At 45.5% G+C, this 16,548-nt stretch overlaps 1 protein-coding gene across 6 annotated transcripts in view; it reads left to right on the forward strand.

Moving 5' to 3' along the window:
* Positions 1–15,255: 15,255 nt before the first annotated feature.
* Positions 15,256–16,548, forward strand: part of NRP1 (neuropilin 1) — a 133,843-nt gene continuing 132,550 nt past the window's right edge. For 4 of the 6 annotated variants that reach the window (XM_020284191.2, XM_012776511.3, XM_012776512.2 and 1 more), the window contains exon 1: positions 15,256–15,608. In XM_020284191.2, the coding sequence (XP_020139780.1) occupies positions 15,536–15,608 (73 nt within the window). In that variant the 5' untranslated portion in view covers positions 15,256–15,535. The remainder of the gene's footprint in view (positions 15,609–16,548) is intronic. The other 2 variants (XM_012776508.2, XM_012776510.2) reach the window with 1 other exon arrangement.

The raw sequence follows: 16,548 nt of genomic DNA on the forward strand, positions 1-16,548 counted from the left end.
TCAAGCATTTCACAAAATTGGAAGCTAAAGTACAGAACAAACTCAAGCTTCTGAAAAACACTATTAATAAAATGGTCGTAAGGCCTCCATTCTCTGACTTGGGTGACCTCTTCAGACTAATCTCATGTCGCTTTCTGTCCTGGCTTGTGTAGCTTCACTGCCCCTAGATGAGGCACAATATCTTTTCAAGTCTCTCTGAGTATACCAGTCATAGTTACTGAGTAAGTTCTTATTTCCTCCTTAATTATCTCTTTTTTCTTGAGGGTCAGTTTTCCTTTCTGGTGTTTCTCTTTCATGCTACAGGCTTTTCTCCAATGCCTGGTGATCCATGGTTGGTCCTTCACACTTAATGAGGGAACAGAGAAGCAGTTTATGTGTCAGCCTTTCCTACTGAACAGTAAGATCTTGGAGGCAGAAGGCTGTGTTTCATTCAGATTTTTGGGTAAAACATTCTTGCAAACTTGGGATGCAGTATTAGAATTAATAATTGATCTACTTTTGTCTATTCATACCATATTTGGAATAAGGGTGGCATTAAAAGCCAACCAGGAGGACTTAGTCAACTATGAAATCATACTGTGATCATAGTTGAGGAGTTATGTCATTAGTTACACAAGTGGAGAGGTTTTACCAGAGAAAAGCAGGCAGATGGAGGCAGGGAAATAGGACATTAGAGGCATACTCAAATATCTGAATGACTATTGTACAAATGCCAGTTAACATGATGTGCACTCGCCCTGTATCAGGCACTATTCTGAAAATTCAATATGTAATTCTCCCAACCATATGAGGTAGATGCTCTTATTTTTCCCTATTTTACACATACGCAATTGAAAGGTAGAAACGTTAAGTAACTTGCCTGAGGCCACACTATCAATGGTAAAGCTGAAGAAATCTGTATTCAGGCTGACTATTTCTAGAATAGTCATTTAACTTCTACAAACCTACCCATCACGAATTAAGGGCATCAGAATGCAGAGGTGGTCTTCCGAGCATGCTTTGCCAAAAAAGAAAAAAAAAAGGTTAGAATTCAGAAGTGGGTGGAATTTATTAGCAATTAGAATTTCCCAGTGATGAACTGATAGCATCAAAAGACAGATGTCAAGAGTGCATGTGTGTAATGGTCAGGAGGTTAGATCTTCAAGATCTACTCCGAATTCAGGAGCTTTGATAGTGGTTTTGTGGACATATACGTATCTATTCTCTCCAAATGAAATGTAAGATTCTTGGGGATATGGATAATGTCTTATAGTTTTCTGTGTTCTTCTGCCATATTATTCCACTTACATAGTAAGTACAAATACTTGTTGGTTGATTTTGAAATACTTTCCGCTGGCTAGCCTTTTAGAACCAGGTTGATTATCTCTCCTCTGTGATATTGAGCATGAAGGCAACAGAACAGATTGATGACTTCTAAAGCTCCCTTCCAGGGCTATGATTTGGTAGGAGACAAAAATAGACAGGAAAAAGCACCAACATCCTTATGTCCTTCTGTGGCACAGTCGGAGAGTGCTATGCCAGAGTTTCTGATTTTAAAGGTTGTTTGAAAAAAAAAAAAAAAGATAAAATGGAGTTCTGAGCAATTCTCAAAATCGCTTATTGATCATGTCACCCAGGTCTCCTGAATTCCACCCTGGATATATAAGAAATATCAAATCAGTGCTGGGAAAAAGAGCTTGCCTTTCTGATGGCCTCAAGGATATATCAGACATAACAGCAAGCCGTCTAAATATTTCTAGACTACAACATTCAAAGACAAGATAAGAGGCCCCATCATAAAGATTTTACAAAACAATTGTCAGCAATAGGAACACATCTAAAAAAATTATAGCAGGATCAGGGTTAATATTTCTTAGATATTTCTGTAGGTTGTTAAAAACCTTTTGAAATAATCGTTTTGCTTCCAGATGATAGCAATTTGATATTAAAAACAGCCACGATATAATAATTTTGAAGCAAAAACAGCAGGGGTCACATTGCAATTGACTTTATACTTGGATGCATTCTTGTTCTATTTTTTTAAGGCTAAATGAAAGTACAAAAAAACATTATTGAGTCATGAATGAAAGAGTATAGGATAATGATAATAATAACCCGACAAATCTACTCTTGACAATTTAAAAATTGTACCTTGTACATTACCATTTTTATCCAATAGCAACTACATAAAAACATGATTTCTGGCCCGGGTGTGGTGGATCAAGCCTGTAATCCTAGCACTTTGGGAGGCAGAGGTAGGAGGATCACTTGAGGTCAGGAATTCAAGACCAACCTAAGCAACATAGTGAGACCCCACGTCTACAAAAAATAGAAAAGTTATCTGGGCGTGGTGGTACGCATCTGTAGCCCCAACTACTCAGGAGGTACTACTCGAGGATCTCTTGAAGTTGCAGTGTGTTATAATCACACAACTGCCCTCATGCCCAGGTAAGACCTTATCTCCAAGAAAACAAACAAACAAACAAACAAACATAAAAACATGATTTCTGGAAAAGAAATGCATGCCCTTGTAGATAAGAATACATCAAAACTTTGAAAGCATCAAATGATATTATAATAGTAAAATATGGTTGATTTTAAAGTCATAATTATACCCTTGTTGAATAAAATGGACTCTAACTTCCAAATAAGCCATGCACAAAAAGAAACAATTACTGCCTCCCTCTAGCTTCCAAGCCATCCCAGCCCCCGAAGTCACCACTCCCTGAGATTCTCTTGTTCAAATCAATGGCCTCAACTGTCGGGGCACCTCCTGCCAGGAGCTACATGCACTGTTAGGACCCCAGTCTAGCCTCCACTTTGGAGTTCTCCCATCTAGGATGTTGCCCCTTACTGTCCCATGAGGACAACCCAGTGGCCAAAGCCTGGCTTTTTCCAGGCTACTTCCACCAGTGCCCTGTCGATTCACCTTCCTTGTCCCTCTTAAAAATAACTAGAGCCAGTGTCATAGGAGACTTCACAGCTCGGGGATGCCAATGGTAAAAGTTTAGCTACATGTGAGTTTAAAATCTCTTGGTGGCCTGGCCTGTGGCCTGTCCTTTATGACATTGTTCCTGTGGAGAACCGTGCAGAATTCTAACCAACTAATTTTGAAACAGATCGAGAGCAGAACCAGTTCCTGGGCTAGGGACCACACATAATGACAACTACCCAAAATAAGCAGTAGGAGCTGAAATGACACAGTTGAAAATATTCCATCAGGGAAAGAAGAGAAGCCAAAATATTGGGAATGGATATTTAATAGTTGTAGTTATACAAAGAGAAAGTCCATTGGCAAAAAACAAACAAAAAACCCCACAACAACAAGCAAACAAAGCAAATTAAGAAGGCTTTTAGGTGAAACTACTAGCTAATAATGCTGTCATGGGCACACCTATAAACTGCTTACATTGCAGTCTAATAGATTCCACGATCCTCCCCAATGGTTTAGGAAATCAAGTTATTAAAAGCATAGTATCTTTTGTATTTAGAACGTCCTCTCTGCTTTAGGCTAAAAAGTGTGTCAACGCTACACATTGACAATAACCAAAAAAGAAAAGACAGCAAACAACAAAATCACTCTCTTTGTTCTTCTTTTAAAAGAAAAGCACTAGGAAAAAAAAAAGATGAAGAAAAGAAAAATAACAATACCAGGGTTTGGTGCTAATCTAGCTGGAACTGAAAGGGACACAGGAAAGGTCGCAATTGTGTAGAGCACATGAACTCAACACCACTGAGAGGATTTGGAAGCCATTCAGCTTTGACTGAACACTGTGAAAGTGTTTGTGCTTAATTACGGAAACCCTTGGGGGCTCTTCCTTTTCCCCTTCAAATGTGGGGAGTCATCAGTGATGGAGATTACCTGGTTGGGAGATTAAGGAAGACAATGCTCTAACCCTCACCCAGGGACCCACACGGTCCTGACAAATTGCAAGCGACCCTCTCTTTTAGGGCAGCGGGATATCCCTCTGGGGGATTTTTCCATCAGCCAAAGCACACCTACCTGGACCTTTGTAGATGTGACCTTCAATTAAGGCAACAATTTCCTCATTACCTGTTTTCCACAGGCTTATTTTACAGAGATATTCCCAGGGAGCATGAAATGGGAAAAACATAGAAGGAATAAGAAAAGGGATTTTAAAACCAGGATAGTCATTATAGCCTCAGGGGGAAAGGCGTAATGTTTGGAAGCCTTTCTAAAACTTTATTTTATTTATATTGTTTTTCAAGTACATTTTCTACTGAGAGATGTAGTTGTCAAAAGCTGTAGCAAATATACACCTTGTTAGCTGGATGAAGAAGTTCCTCTCCGACTCCCTCCCTCCTGCTTTGAACCAGCATGTAGCTTCGGAATATTTTTATGTTCGCAACAAAACCTATCTCCTGGACTTCATAATATTGAGAATGTTTGCTGTAGCCACAGCTTAAGCAGTATGAATCCAGCCAGTATCTCTATGAAGAACCGAAAATTGCCCAGAAGCATTCTCAGTCAAAAGCATGGTACTCTGTAGGTAGAGCTTCTAACCTCATGAGCAAGTTGGCAATTAAGCTCAAAAATTGATCTGAAAAATTCTCTGAAAAATAATATACCTGTGGTCCAAAAGCCGGAGATAACATAAAAAGAGATCCACAACCAAAATGTGGTATCATTTGTCTTCCTGCTCATGCTTTTGTGGTTAGAACTGGGATTGAAGGAAGAGGAACCCAGTTTGGGCAACTAGTTCCCATTGGCAAGGGTATCTAGAAATGCGGAAGGTTTCTAGTAGCACAATAGCACATGACCACAGAAACAGGGGAACAGCCATGCTTTGACCTATATTTTCTCAACCAATCTTCTCCTTAAATTTTTAATTTAGTTAACTCCCAAAGATCCTTCATGAAATACTGTGGTTCTCAGCTGAATAGGAACACTGCCTTGCTTATGTTTAAGAGAAATCAGGTAGAGTTTTGGTGAGGGGTATCTGTGTCTGTGTTTTATGGTTTCTTTGCTTCGTTTTCTTTTGTGGTTTGATCATCCTCTGCCACTCCTCTGATAATACTTTATTTTATTAATATCATCATATTTCTTATTAGGAGCTGACAGCATGTACAGGTAGACAAAGGACATGATATCCATGCCCTCTTCAAAGATTCACAGTCTGTGTTAGGAACACAAACAATTCAGAAAGAAAATATACTGGGAAGGTGGCTAATATCAGATGTGCAAAGGAGTCAATGTCACAGTTAGTCGCCCCGTGTCCTGTCCTGCTACAGCACTCCACCCATGCAAGGCCTCCTGTAGAATCAGGTAATGACAAGCCTGCTCTAATGTTTTATAAAACCTACGTACGAAACAGTGGAATCATTCAGTTTTGCAATTGATCAGGTCCTGAGAGATTCAACATCTGTGTTTTACAGGTGAAATCACTGGAAGTTCACCAGCAGCACGCAGTAAATTCGATAGTTTGATGTCGCTTTGGCATCTATGCTGAATCTCAGTCAACCTGAATACAGTTTCCAGCCCTCCGTCTCCTCCCAGTTCCTCACGGTGGTTGATTCAGGTATCTGCCTCCTACAACTACATGCTGGTGACCACCTCCCTATGGGACATGTAGATACAGCCTACTTGACTCACCCCAAACCCCACGTGGACCTCATAGATATGCCACAGTGACCACTTCTCAGTCACAGCGGAACTCCACACAGCTCATGCCTGCTTGCTCTAAGCCACCAACTAGAACTCCTTGCAGGAAACCTGCCTGAGTAACACCCTGAACCCCAGTGAAGGCTTTGGCCCACAGGTCTCTCCTCTGTCTCTTGCTCCCCATTCGCTGGTTGTGTGTGTGTGTGTCCCAGACAGCTCCCCACTTCCCGTTGGCCCTGCGGGGCATGCTGTCCTCCTCTCTCTGGGGTCTCTGCGTAATCACACAGGAATGAACTGGACACAGTTCAGACAAGAGCCACAAGGGTGCCTGCCAGTATAAATGAGTTTCTGTGAAAGGGACACTTGGTCACATGTGGACAGACACTTAGGCATTGGGTCTTCCACCAGGAAAAAAAAGTATCTTATGAAAGGCCCACTGTCAACAACCAAGATCACCTCCCCTGGAGCCCCATCAGGGTAGGGATAGAGTTTATGGGCCACTCTCCAGAGAGAGAGACCTCAAGATTAAGTTAGAAGAAAATACAACAAAGCAACGTGTTCAGAATTGCTCTGAGAGCGGAAGTAGTGCTGAGTCTGGACTCCCAGGACAGTGCTCTGAAATGAAGCTGTGCTTTCTGCTGTGCATTTTCATAGGTGAGATTCTCCTTGACATTGCTTCCATCCCCATTTAAGTGTGTATTTTAAAATTTTTTAAAAAGGTAACATTTTGTAAAAGAATAAACTGGTACCACAGACGTGTGTGGGCCTGTTTCAACTATCTCTCAATATAGTTAAGTAATTCTTTTGTTCTAAGAGTCTTAACATACTTCCAAAAAAACGCACAAGATTTGCAGACGAACAGACTGTTCCAAGCCTTTCCTTTTATGATGCTATTGCGGTTATATTACAAACCTGACACTTGGGATACACCAATCAAGACCCCTTAACATTTTTTTCCATTTGTGGAAGAAAACTTACTATTTTACAAACGATTCTTAGGCCCTGTCTTCATGGCAATCTCCCCAGAGTAAATACATTCTCATTTCCTTCTCAAAGGCAGCTTCAGATGTTTGAACCCAGTGGCACAGTCTGATACCAGCATGTATAGATTTCCTATTTGGTATCCTTAAGAGGAGGATATATTGGAAGGTTCTTTGCCTCTGAAAACCTTCCCCACTTGGCTAACACTGGTGTCTGAAATCTCACCATTCTATGAGTTGAGTATTGTGCTCTTCCACTGATATAGGCTCTTGTAAGGGGTCAAGGGAGGAGAAAATAAAAATTAAGGACACACACCCAAAAAGAAATGGAGTTAAAAATGAACTCCACCTGCTTTAGAGTTTTACTGACAGCTGACCCTGAATGAAGTATGAATACTAGCCCCAATTTTGACATGAAAAATTCATGTCAATGATTCATACTACCTGCCTCAGTTGGATATTCAGATAAAGGACTAAAAACAAAGCAAAATGAAACAAATACAACACACTAATAGCAATTCTGATAAAAACTAAGAACTGAAAGTTTCATGCATGGTTGGCATTTGAAGAACATGGGTATGAACTAATACACAGATTTTTTTCTGCCTCTACCAAACCCAAAACAGCAGGACCAACCCCTCCTCTTCCTCAGCCAACTCAACGTGAAAACACCAAGGATGAAGACCTTTATGATGATCCACTTCTATGTGATGAATAGTAAATATATTTTTTCTTCCTTATGATTTTCTTAATAACATTTTCTTTTCTCTAGCTTACTTTATTATAAGAACACAGTATATATAGTACATATAACACACAAAATATATGTTCATCAACTATTTACATTATTGGCAAGGCTTCTGGTCAACGGTAGGCTATTACTGGTTAAGTTTTGGGGAGTCAAAAATTATACATGGTTTTTTATTATGGTGGGGGTCAGTGTCCCTAATCCCTGTGTTGATCAAGGGTCCACTGTACTGTCACTTGAAAGCAAATGACAATAACAAAGACAGTGGGCTGCTGAGCAGAGGACACCTGTGCCCACTGGCAGCCTGGCATCCCTTGTCCTTTATTCTGGTCACAGAATCCAGAGACTCTCTTGTTTTCTTGGAGATCGACTCTCTGCATTCTGTCGACCATGTGTGCTCACGTCCAGAGCCAGGGTGGGCTGATAAGAGTAACCCATTTCCCTTGACAACGGACTGGAATGGGCATATACTCCAACTGGAGCAAGTCAGAATTTTATTAATGATAATTACATACTCTGTGGGAAAAAGCACCCTGCTCCAGAATCTTTCCTCTGTGATCATGACCTTGGAGGACCACTTAAGCATGGAGCTGTCATTACCACCTGTGACACTGCCTGGAGAGTGCCTGCTTGAAAATGAAGCCAGCTCAGATGAAAACACAGAAGCCATCCCGTTAATTGGCATCAACGAAACCTTTAGCTACAGCTATGCCCGGAGCCGGGTCTGCTCTCAGCTTTCCCAGTTACAACCACTAAATCACTTTTTTGTTTAAACTAATCAGGCTGTGTTTCTCGCTATGCAACTGAAAAACTCTGATTACTACTCACTCATGTATCCTGGTATTTATGAGATGTTTCCTCTTACATGGGACAAGAAAGTTGCTGTCTTGTACATAATAAAAGATATGAACTTTACACGATCAGGATTGATTCTAAGTACATAGATATCAGAGTGGATCTACCTAAGATGGATAACAGTTTTGAAACCCAAAGCACAGATTCTCAAACCATGATCCAAAGAATTTTAAAAATCAATGAGACAGGAGTTTGCTTTGGCAGGCACTAAATTTGAGTATGTTAGAATAGATTTGAGTATGAGTTAAATTTGAGTACATTTGACTCCATCCTGTCTATGCCTCAATATAATTACTAAATCTATGAAATCAAAAGGTGCTTAAAAAATTCAGAAAAAGAACTATAGTGGAGAAATGTGCCTTTGCACACCAGGCCAGCCACATGGCTCAGTACGAATTCAAACAAGCCACTTGACCTCATAAAATGCAATCAAATGGAAATCCCTTTGAATTTCCAAATGGATATGCCAATTGTGCTATTTAGACTTTTTTATTATAAAGCTTTGCTTTCACCTTCTTTCAGATACAAACCCAAACACAAAACACCCATTCCCATATTTTATTCCATCACAGAGTTGCTGCATAACTTTGCCAAATTTGAACATGTACCTCAGTTCATCCACCTGTAGAGTAGGGAGAAGCAGCAATGATTCAGAGGAGGTAATGCCCAGGTCCTCTTTGAACTCTGTGAATGCAAATTATACTAAGTAGAGAGTTCCAATGTGTGTTTGCTTTTTTGCTTTACATTTTAAAATGCAAACCGATATATTATTTTGTTTCATCACCCATCACTTTACAATTTTGCTGTCTCGCCTTCTACATTTCTACTATTTCCAGTTTCTACAACTAAAACTTAGAGTGGAAAAAAATCAAAAAGAGAAAGTGCAGGAGTATCTCTTAGCAAATATTTTCCTTTGCTGTCTACATTGCTATATATCGTCCCTGCCGGGGTGTTTATAGCATTTGAGCAGGAGGAAGATGCGTCTGCCAAAAGGTAACCTGTTGTACTAATTGGATGAAGACTTTTTAAAAAATAAAAGTTCCAAAGAGACCTGCTCTGTTGTGAATAACTTCCTCATGTCATACGAGTTTTTGTGTAACATTAGAGCAAGTCCACTGAGGCAGCGCATTTTGTAGCTGAAAATCAACACACAAATATCAATGTATCACCTCTTGCTTTGGCAATCTGATGGTTTAACATAATAAATGGAAGGAATAAGTCTTTGTTGAAAACAATGCCCACTGATAATCTAATGCAATTTGACTGAACAATCAAGGCAGGATAAATTATTAAAATTGTGTAACAATTTTTTTTTAAAAAAATCACATCCATAGCTGAAAAATGTGTACAATATTGATATTGAGTCTGGACTTTACGAAACTGAAGAAACATTTTGGTTGCATTCTACATGAATTAACTGAATGAGCCAATCTGTGAATGGCTGGCATAGGCTATAAATGAAAATTTTTAATTCTTTTTTGATCATTTTTAGGACCATAAAGGAAAAAGAAGAGAATGGGGAGAGGGAAAGTGAAGATATTATTGCAAAGAGTTATTTGGGGGAATACTTTTCCTGCACATTGAAAGATGCATTCATTAATTTATGGTTAGAAAAACTCCTTTTTGAAAAAAAAAATTAGTGAACACCTACTTTGAGTCACTAAAGCTGAAATAATACCATTAATATTATATTACTACTTCATTATGAGTTAAGTGGATTTTTGTGAGTTTCATGAAAAACTAGCCAATTTTCCTAAGAGAATGTGTTCTATGGAAAATGAGCTCTTAGATCAAATTTTCCAACTTGCAAAATTATCAAAACAACAGCAATGACACCAGCAGCTTCTCTGGTCAGCTTGGTCATCCACTTCAATGTTCTCTACTCTCTGGTGGCTTTCAGCACCTCTTCCACCATTATTCTTACCAAAAGTTAAAACTTACTTTACAGAGAAAATGGAAGAAGGTAGAGAGAAACTGCCCCCCACCAGAATGACAAACCTACCTGCTGTCACACTCATCAGCTCCTCTGTCCTCACTGTTATCACAGAGGAGCTACCCCTCTTCCAACCTGGTGTATATCAATCCATCGGCACTTTGGTTCTAAACTGTATTCCCTCCTGCTTCTCAGGCAATTTGCACCCTGATTATTTTTTCTGTGCTTTAATCTCAACACTGCCCCCAATACCAGGTTCTACCTATCAGGCCTTTATGAATGTTCATGAGTACCAGATCTTAAAAGAAAACAAAAAAGATAATAAAAACAATCAACCTCCCTCCTCACCTCTTCCTTCCAGAGCTATTGTCTGTCTCCTCCCCTTCACTAGAAACTTTCAGAGAGAATTATCTTTAGTCCTGTCTCTCTGGTCACATTGACTCCTCAGTCTATTGCAATATGGTCCCTAATCCTGTTCCTCCCTCACTCACTCTCGATAAAGTCAACTCTCAGGAGCCATCAACTCGCTAAGTCCAACTGCATTCCAATCTCAACCAACAGGAACCCTCAACAATGTTCAGCTCTTGTCCAACACTTCCTTTTACAAATCCCTCTTCTATTTGGCCTTGAGGACAATCTACTGCCCTGGTTTTCCACCTACCTCTTCAGTTATTCATTCTCAAGGTCTTTTGTTGGCTCATCCTGAGGATCAAGGCTTTAAAGGTCCCTCAACATTCTGTCCTCAGCCTCCTTTCTCAATGTCCTCAGCAATTTCATCCATTCCTTCCACTTTGATCATAGCTGTTCTCTTCATTTCCTCCCTTGCTCCACTTAGAACCCATTCTACATGCAATAGCCAGAGTCACCTAATAAAAATATGAAATAAAATTAAAATCTTTTAGGATAAATTCAACAATTCTTAACTGTTTTTGTAGTCTTCATTTGATATTTTAAAAATCATTTTTTATTGATTTCTTTCAAAATCCCTTACAATTTTCATTCTGCACTTACATAAAACTATGGTTAGCGTTTAAGAGGCAGCCACTTCCCTACTTTGATTTCTCAAATTATATTTTAAAGAATGCTCTATTTAAAATAGTCCTTGCAAAATTTTGAATATGTTCCTTCTAATGATGTTTTTATTGGTTTTGTCAGTGTTGATTATTTAAATTTTCCTAATTTAAAAGTAACCCAACAAAGGCAGAATAATTTAAGATTATGCTTTCAGACAAATAACATAGTTTCCAAATTCTAGCCCTCACCTCTACCACCAAAAAATGTTTTGAATCCACCACCGTGATTCAAAAGTTAGCATTGTCTTTCTTCATCTTTTTTATTGAATATCCTGTATTACAAAAACTTGACATTGTAACTTTGTCTTAAAATTTTAGATGGCACTCTCTTTTCTCCAATATTTGAAAATTTTCAAGGTAACTTTTAAAAGGCAGAAAATGAAGGAACAGAAAGCAAAGATTCCTTTGTTTATTTTCTTCATTCTCCAACAGTACAAATTAAGGAGATAGCCATAAATGAGGTCCCAAAGACATCTCTTGCATGACAGAGTCCTTTGATGGAAGTGCCATTTTTAATAGCATTATTTTAAATACTAGTTAATTTCAATTCCAACTTTTAATCTTTTTCCAAGTTTCACTTCATCTATTCTTACATTTCAAATGTAGGTTAGCTCCTACTAAAAATAAGGTGTATTATTGCTTTTCTGAAATATATGGGTTTGATGTTGTAAAAAAAAAAAAAAAAAAAAACTTGACTAGATACAGTTTTGAACTACCAACCTGAATCTCCATATAGTGCATCAGTCTGAAGTACTTTGAGGAAGTTAGTGGCTCAAATGGCCTTCTGGGAGCAATCGATTTCATCTTATTTCTGACAAATTGATGACAGCTTGATGAAAGGAATGAGCATTTGCCATCCAGTCTATTCTTAATGATGGGCCACGGTTCCAGCCAGGCTCCGGGAGTCCAAGCTGAGTGCAGTCGCCCTGGTGGGAGTGCAAGAGGCAGGGTATTGCCCACTGACGGCCCCTGCCGGGCATTCTGGAGGCATCTCCCCTTCCGGGGAACTGGGTCCTGTCCAGGCTGGGGATCTCTGATATCAGGAAGAGGGATGTGTTCTTGAGACCAAAAAAATAAAAAAAAATAAAAAGCAAAGGAACACTGCTGAGTTCTCCCTCGGGCCATCGCTTTACTCTCATAGAAAGTCTGTCTGTCTGCCTTGGTGGGGAATTGCAGAAACCTAAAACTGGCCCTTTCCACCACTTAGTGGAATCCAACAGCAAAGGAAAGGGGCTGTTAGCAAGGACAATTTGCTCTGTACCAACCCACCAGCCAGCAATTATCCCTCAGTGCGGTAGGGCTCCATTACCCAGTACTGTGCGTGCAAACGAGGAACCCGGAGAAGCCTCAGATCCGCTAAGACCAGGGAAATCAGAGGCAGAACTTAAATATGACATTTCCTCTGAGTACCCAGTGCATGGCTTATTAGTTGGTTGGAGAACGCTGGCAGAAGCGCTCGGCTGCCGAGCAGGAAAGGAGCCCTGCGTTTTCTGAGCGCTGAGCCGCCCGAGGAGCCGTTCCCCGAGGAGAGGCAGGAGGGAGCCAGGGGGCACGGGGTCACGCTGGGGGCGGTCCCTAGCTGAGTGCACGATCTCGGTGGCTTTATTTGTGGGCCTGGCGGGTCTAGGCTGGGAAATGCACACTCAGCAGGGAAGGGGGAAGAGAGATTGGCTGCAGTTTTCTAAAAACAACACAGCCATAGTCTCCCGCGTGTGCCCCCTCGCTCACCCCGCCGAGGCTCAGAGCGGTCAGAACGGGCGCCCCGGAGCGAGCGCGGCGGCCGCTTCCCACGAGGAGGCAGGCGGGAATCTGCCACCGCGGCCGCCGCGCCCGCCGGGTCCCCTCCGCTGTCAACCTGCCAGGGCCGGGGAGGCGCCACTCCCTCCGCGCCTTGGATTGAGGTCGCTCGGGGTCACCCTAAATCTGACGTTGCCGCTCGCCCCGCGCAGCTGGGGGCTGGGACTGGCGGGGCTGCGCCCGGGGAGGGGAGGAAGGCGAGGAGGCGACGCGCTGGTCGTAGCCGGGCGCCCGGGGTCTCCTCAGCCGCGCGCGCTCCCCCGGGGCTGCGCTGGGCGCGGCCGGCGCCCCCGCCTCGCCGCCCGCCTGCCCCGCGGCCCGGGCTCTGGGGCGTGGGGCTGCCCTTGCTCCCGCCACCGCCCCTTCCGCTCTACCCAGGCATTGGTCTCCCGGCCTTTTAGCGTCCCCTTCCCACCCTGCGCCTCTCAGGGGTCCGAGAGCCTAGAAGAGGGAGAAGCTTGGGGGCAGGGCAGGTTCGAGGCGCCCAGGGGGCCGGCTCTCCAGCTTGGCGGCGGCGGCCCCAGGGGTGAGGCGGGAGAGAAGGAGGGCTGGACCTCAGTGACAGAGTGGCGAGTGCAGGCGCCCCGGGTGCACCTCGGCTCGGCGGGACCCGCCCGCACCCCGAGGGGCGCACGTCACCGCGCCCAGCACCGACCCGGGAGCGCAGAGCCTTCGCCTGGGGCCCACGCGCCTCTCGGGCTGCCTTTCTCTTCGCCCGCCCTTAGTTCCTCCGCCAAAACCTTTGACCAGAGTGTCCTCGCCAACATTCCTAACTCTCCTTTGCCAGCTCTGTGCGCGCCAGGTAGGAGTCAGGCCGCGCTTCAGCGCCGTGTGTGTAAACGCCAACTCCCAGGAGGTGTGTGACCTTTTCACCTTGCCCCCAAAGTCCTTCTGAGGTGGTCAGTGGGCATTTCGCCCTCGAACCTGACCTGTGGCCCCAACCTGTTTGTTCCCTGAAATGTCCTTGCTCTTCGTATCCGCACACGCCTCACGCAGCAGTTCTGGAAAAGCCCTCAGCGCCGGCTGTGGGGGCCGAGGACGCGCCGCTGAGGGGGTGGGGGAGGGGTGGGCAGGCGCTCGAGGGCGGCGCGCGCGGCGGCCGGCGGTCGGGAGCGGGTGCTGTGAGGGCATCCCCTCCCCCGCCACTCTTCTCGCTCCCTCGGGATGTTCAGAGATAGGGGCCACCCGACCCCTAATTTCCAGCCCCTCCTCAGCACCTGGGCCCTGAGGCAGGGCTGGGCGGGGTCGGGCGGCGGCTGCCCCCTAGCTGGTGAGGCGCAGCGCCGCCCACCCTCCGGCTTCCCTGTGCCCCTGAGGAGAGGGCACCGAATCTGAGGAAACAATGGCGCCCACGGCGCGCGGAGTGCACCCGGGCGCGACTGACACCCAGCCAAGCGTCCTGGCGCGGGGCAGGGAAGCCGAGTGGGGCTGCCGCCCAGCCTCGCCCACCCGGGAGGTCTGACTCTGCTTTACGCGGCGGCTCCACTGCCGCCCTTAGCCTGGCTCCGCCGTCCGTCTCCCCCTCCAGCCCGGCTTTCTCCTCCTGCCCCCCCCCAGCCCCTGCCAGAGGCGCAGGCTGCTCCCCGCCACAGGTCTCGGGCTGGCACGGTGGGGAGCGGCAGAGGGTGACCCCGCGCTCCTCGCCGCCGCGGGCGGGATTTGGAGTGGCGAGAAGCAGCCGCCACCTCCTGGGCGCTCCGCACGCCACAGCGGCGGGGTCCTCGCCTCAGGGAGCAGCCGGTGGGGCCCAGAGCCAGCACGCGAGGTAGGCTGGCCGGACTCCGCGGCTGGCACCGACCCCGACGCCCTGTCCTCCAACACGCACACCCCCTCGCCCTGGGCGCGGACCCCCAGCGCCCGTCCTCCCGTGGAGACCCCCGCAGGGCCTCCGAGAGAGACAGACAGACGGACGGGGAGCGCACTGCGAGGGAAACTAGTTCCTCCCAGTCTCCTGTCAGGCAATTACGGGCGAGCCTGAGCGCTGAGGGGAGGAGGACGCGAGGGAAGGCTCCAGAGGGTGGGGGCGGCCGGAGGAGGTGGGGAGGCGGGGGTGCAGTTGGAGAAACTCCTCTGTCTCCCGCTCATCTTTTCATTGCTCGCTCCGCTCCTTCCCGCAGACACCCGGACCTCCCCTGGGCGCCAGCTCCTCGGCTCCAACGCGTCCAGAAACAAGCCGGATTTTTTTTTTTTCTTCCTGGAAATTGGCTTCGGTGCGCTTTGCCCTACCTCCCTCCGCCCCCTCCCCCCCCCCCCTTTTTTTTTTTTTTTTGAGACTTGGCCCGGGCAGTGGCTCCTGGAAGAGGAACAAGTGTGGGAAAAGGGAGAGGAAACCGGAGCTAAATGACAGGATGCGGGCGACTTGAGACACAAAAAGAGAAGCGTCGCTCTCGGGTCCAGGCACTGCCGCGCCGCTTTCCTTTCTCCACGGCGGGCTGAGGAGTTGCAGCGCTCCGGGTTGCTCCGACCGCCCTCTTCCCTCGCCGCGGCTCCGCCACCCCGGCACGTCCTCGTCCTCCCGCGTCCGCCCGGGGACCCGGCGACGGGAGCATGGAGAGCGGGCTGCCGCTGCTCTGCGCCGCGCTCGCCCTCGCCCTCGCCCTGGCCGGCGCCTTCCGCAGCGGTAAGTGACAGGCGGAGGAGGCGCGGGTGACAGCGCGGCGTCCCGGGCTCCCGGCAGCCGGCGTGCGGGCTTCCCGCCCCGGCCGCGGGACGCGGGACTCGCGCGGGGCTGCAGGGGCGAGCCGGGAAGAACCACCTCCCGGGCGAGGGAAACTTTTATCTGGGAGATAGGAATTAATAAGGAAATAAGATCGAGGGGTTTAGGGCAGGAGGGTTTTTAGATCTTTGGGCTCCCTCCTGAAGTTGGTTGGCTTGCGGGGGTTTCCCTACCTCGGTGGCGAGGCAGAGCTGCCTACCTTCCCAGCTCAGCGCACCAATTATCTTAATAATGTTTCCTCCCAAAGGCAATTAGATGAGACTCCCTTTCAAAAAATCTGATGGCTGTTGAAAGCTAATGAACACTTTACCAGGAGAACTTACTTCCTGGTTTCTCCCTGCAGCTCCCCTAAACTGTTTCCTCCGGTGGGTGACTGCAAGAGAGAGACTGCGAGAGAGAGAAAGAGCGGGTTGTGGGTTGATGGAACTCCCTCCCCCGCCTTTGTAAATCGTCCCTAATCCATCTGGAGTATGAATGAAAGTTGCACAGTGTCAATACAGGAACCTGATATATACAGTGCAAGGCACCAGGATATCTGAAAATCCCTAACCTAGTTGCAGCTTCCACTTAGCTTTTAAAACCACTCACTGTTAAGTAAATGAAAAACCGTACTGGGACATAAACAGTACCATGTAACCTAAATAATGTGTTTTAAAACGTGATCTGGTTGTAGGCATGTTTGACTTAACACTGTAAAGTAGACGATGGCAAGGATATGCAATTATCTTTACACTAAGTCATCATTAATTGTTATTAATTAATGATCAAATATTTACTTTTGTCTGGCTTAGATCTCAATCAAAGTAATTAGAAGAAAAGAACATCCACTACTTACTGTGGTATA

Source organism: Microcebus murinus, chromosome 25 (assembly GCF_040939455.1).
Source record: "Microcebus murinus isolate Inina chromosome 25, M.murinus_Inina_mat1.0, whole genome shotgun sequence".
Taxonomy (NCBI): domain Eukaryota; kingdom Metazoa; phylum Chordata; class Mammalia; order Primates; family Cheirogaleidae; genus Microcebus; species Microcebus murinus.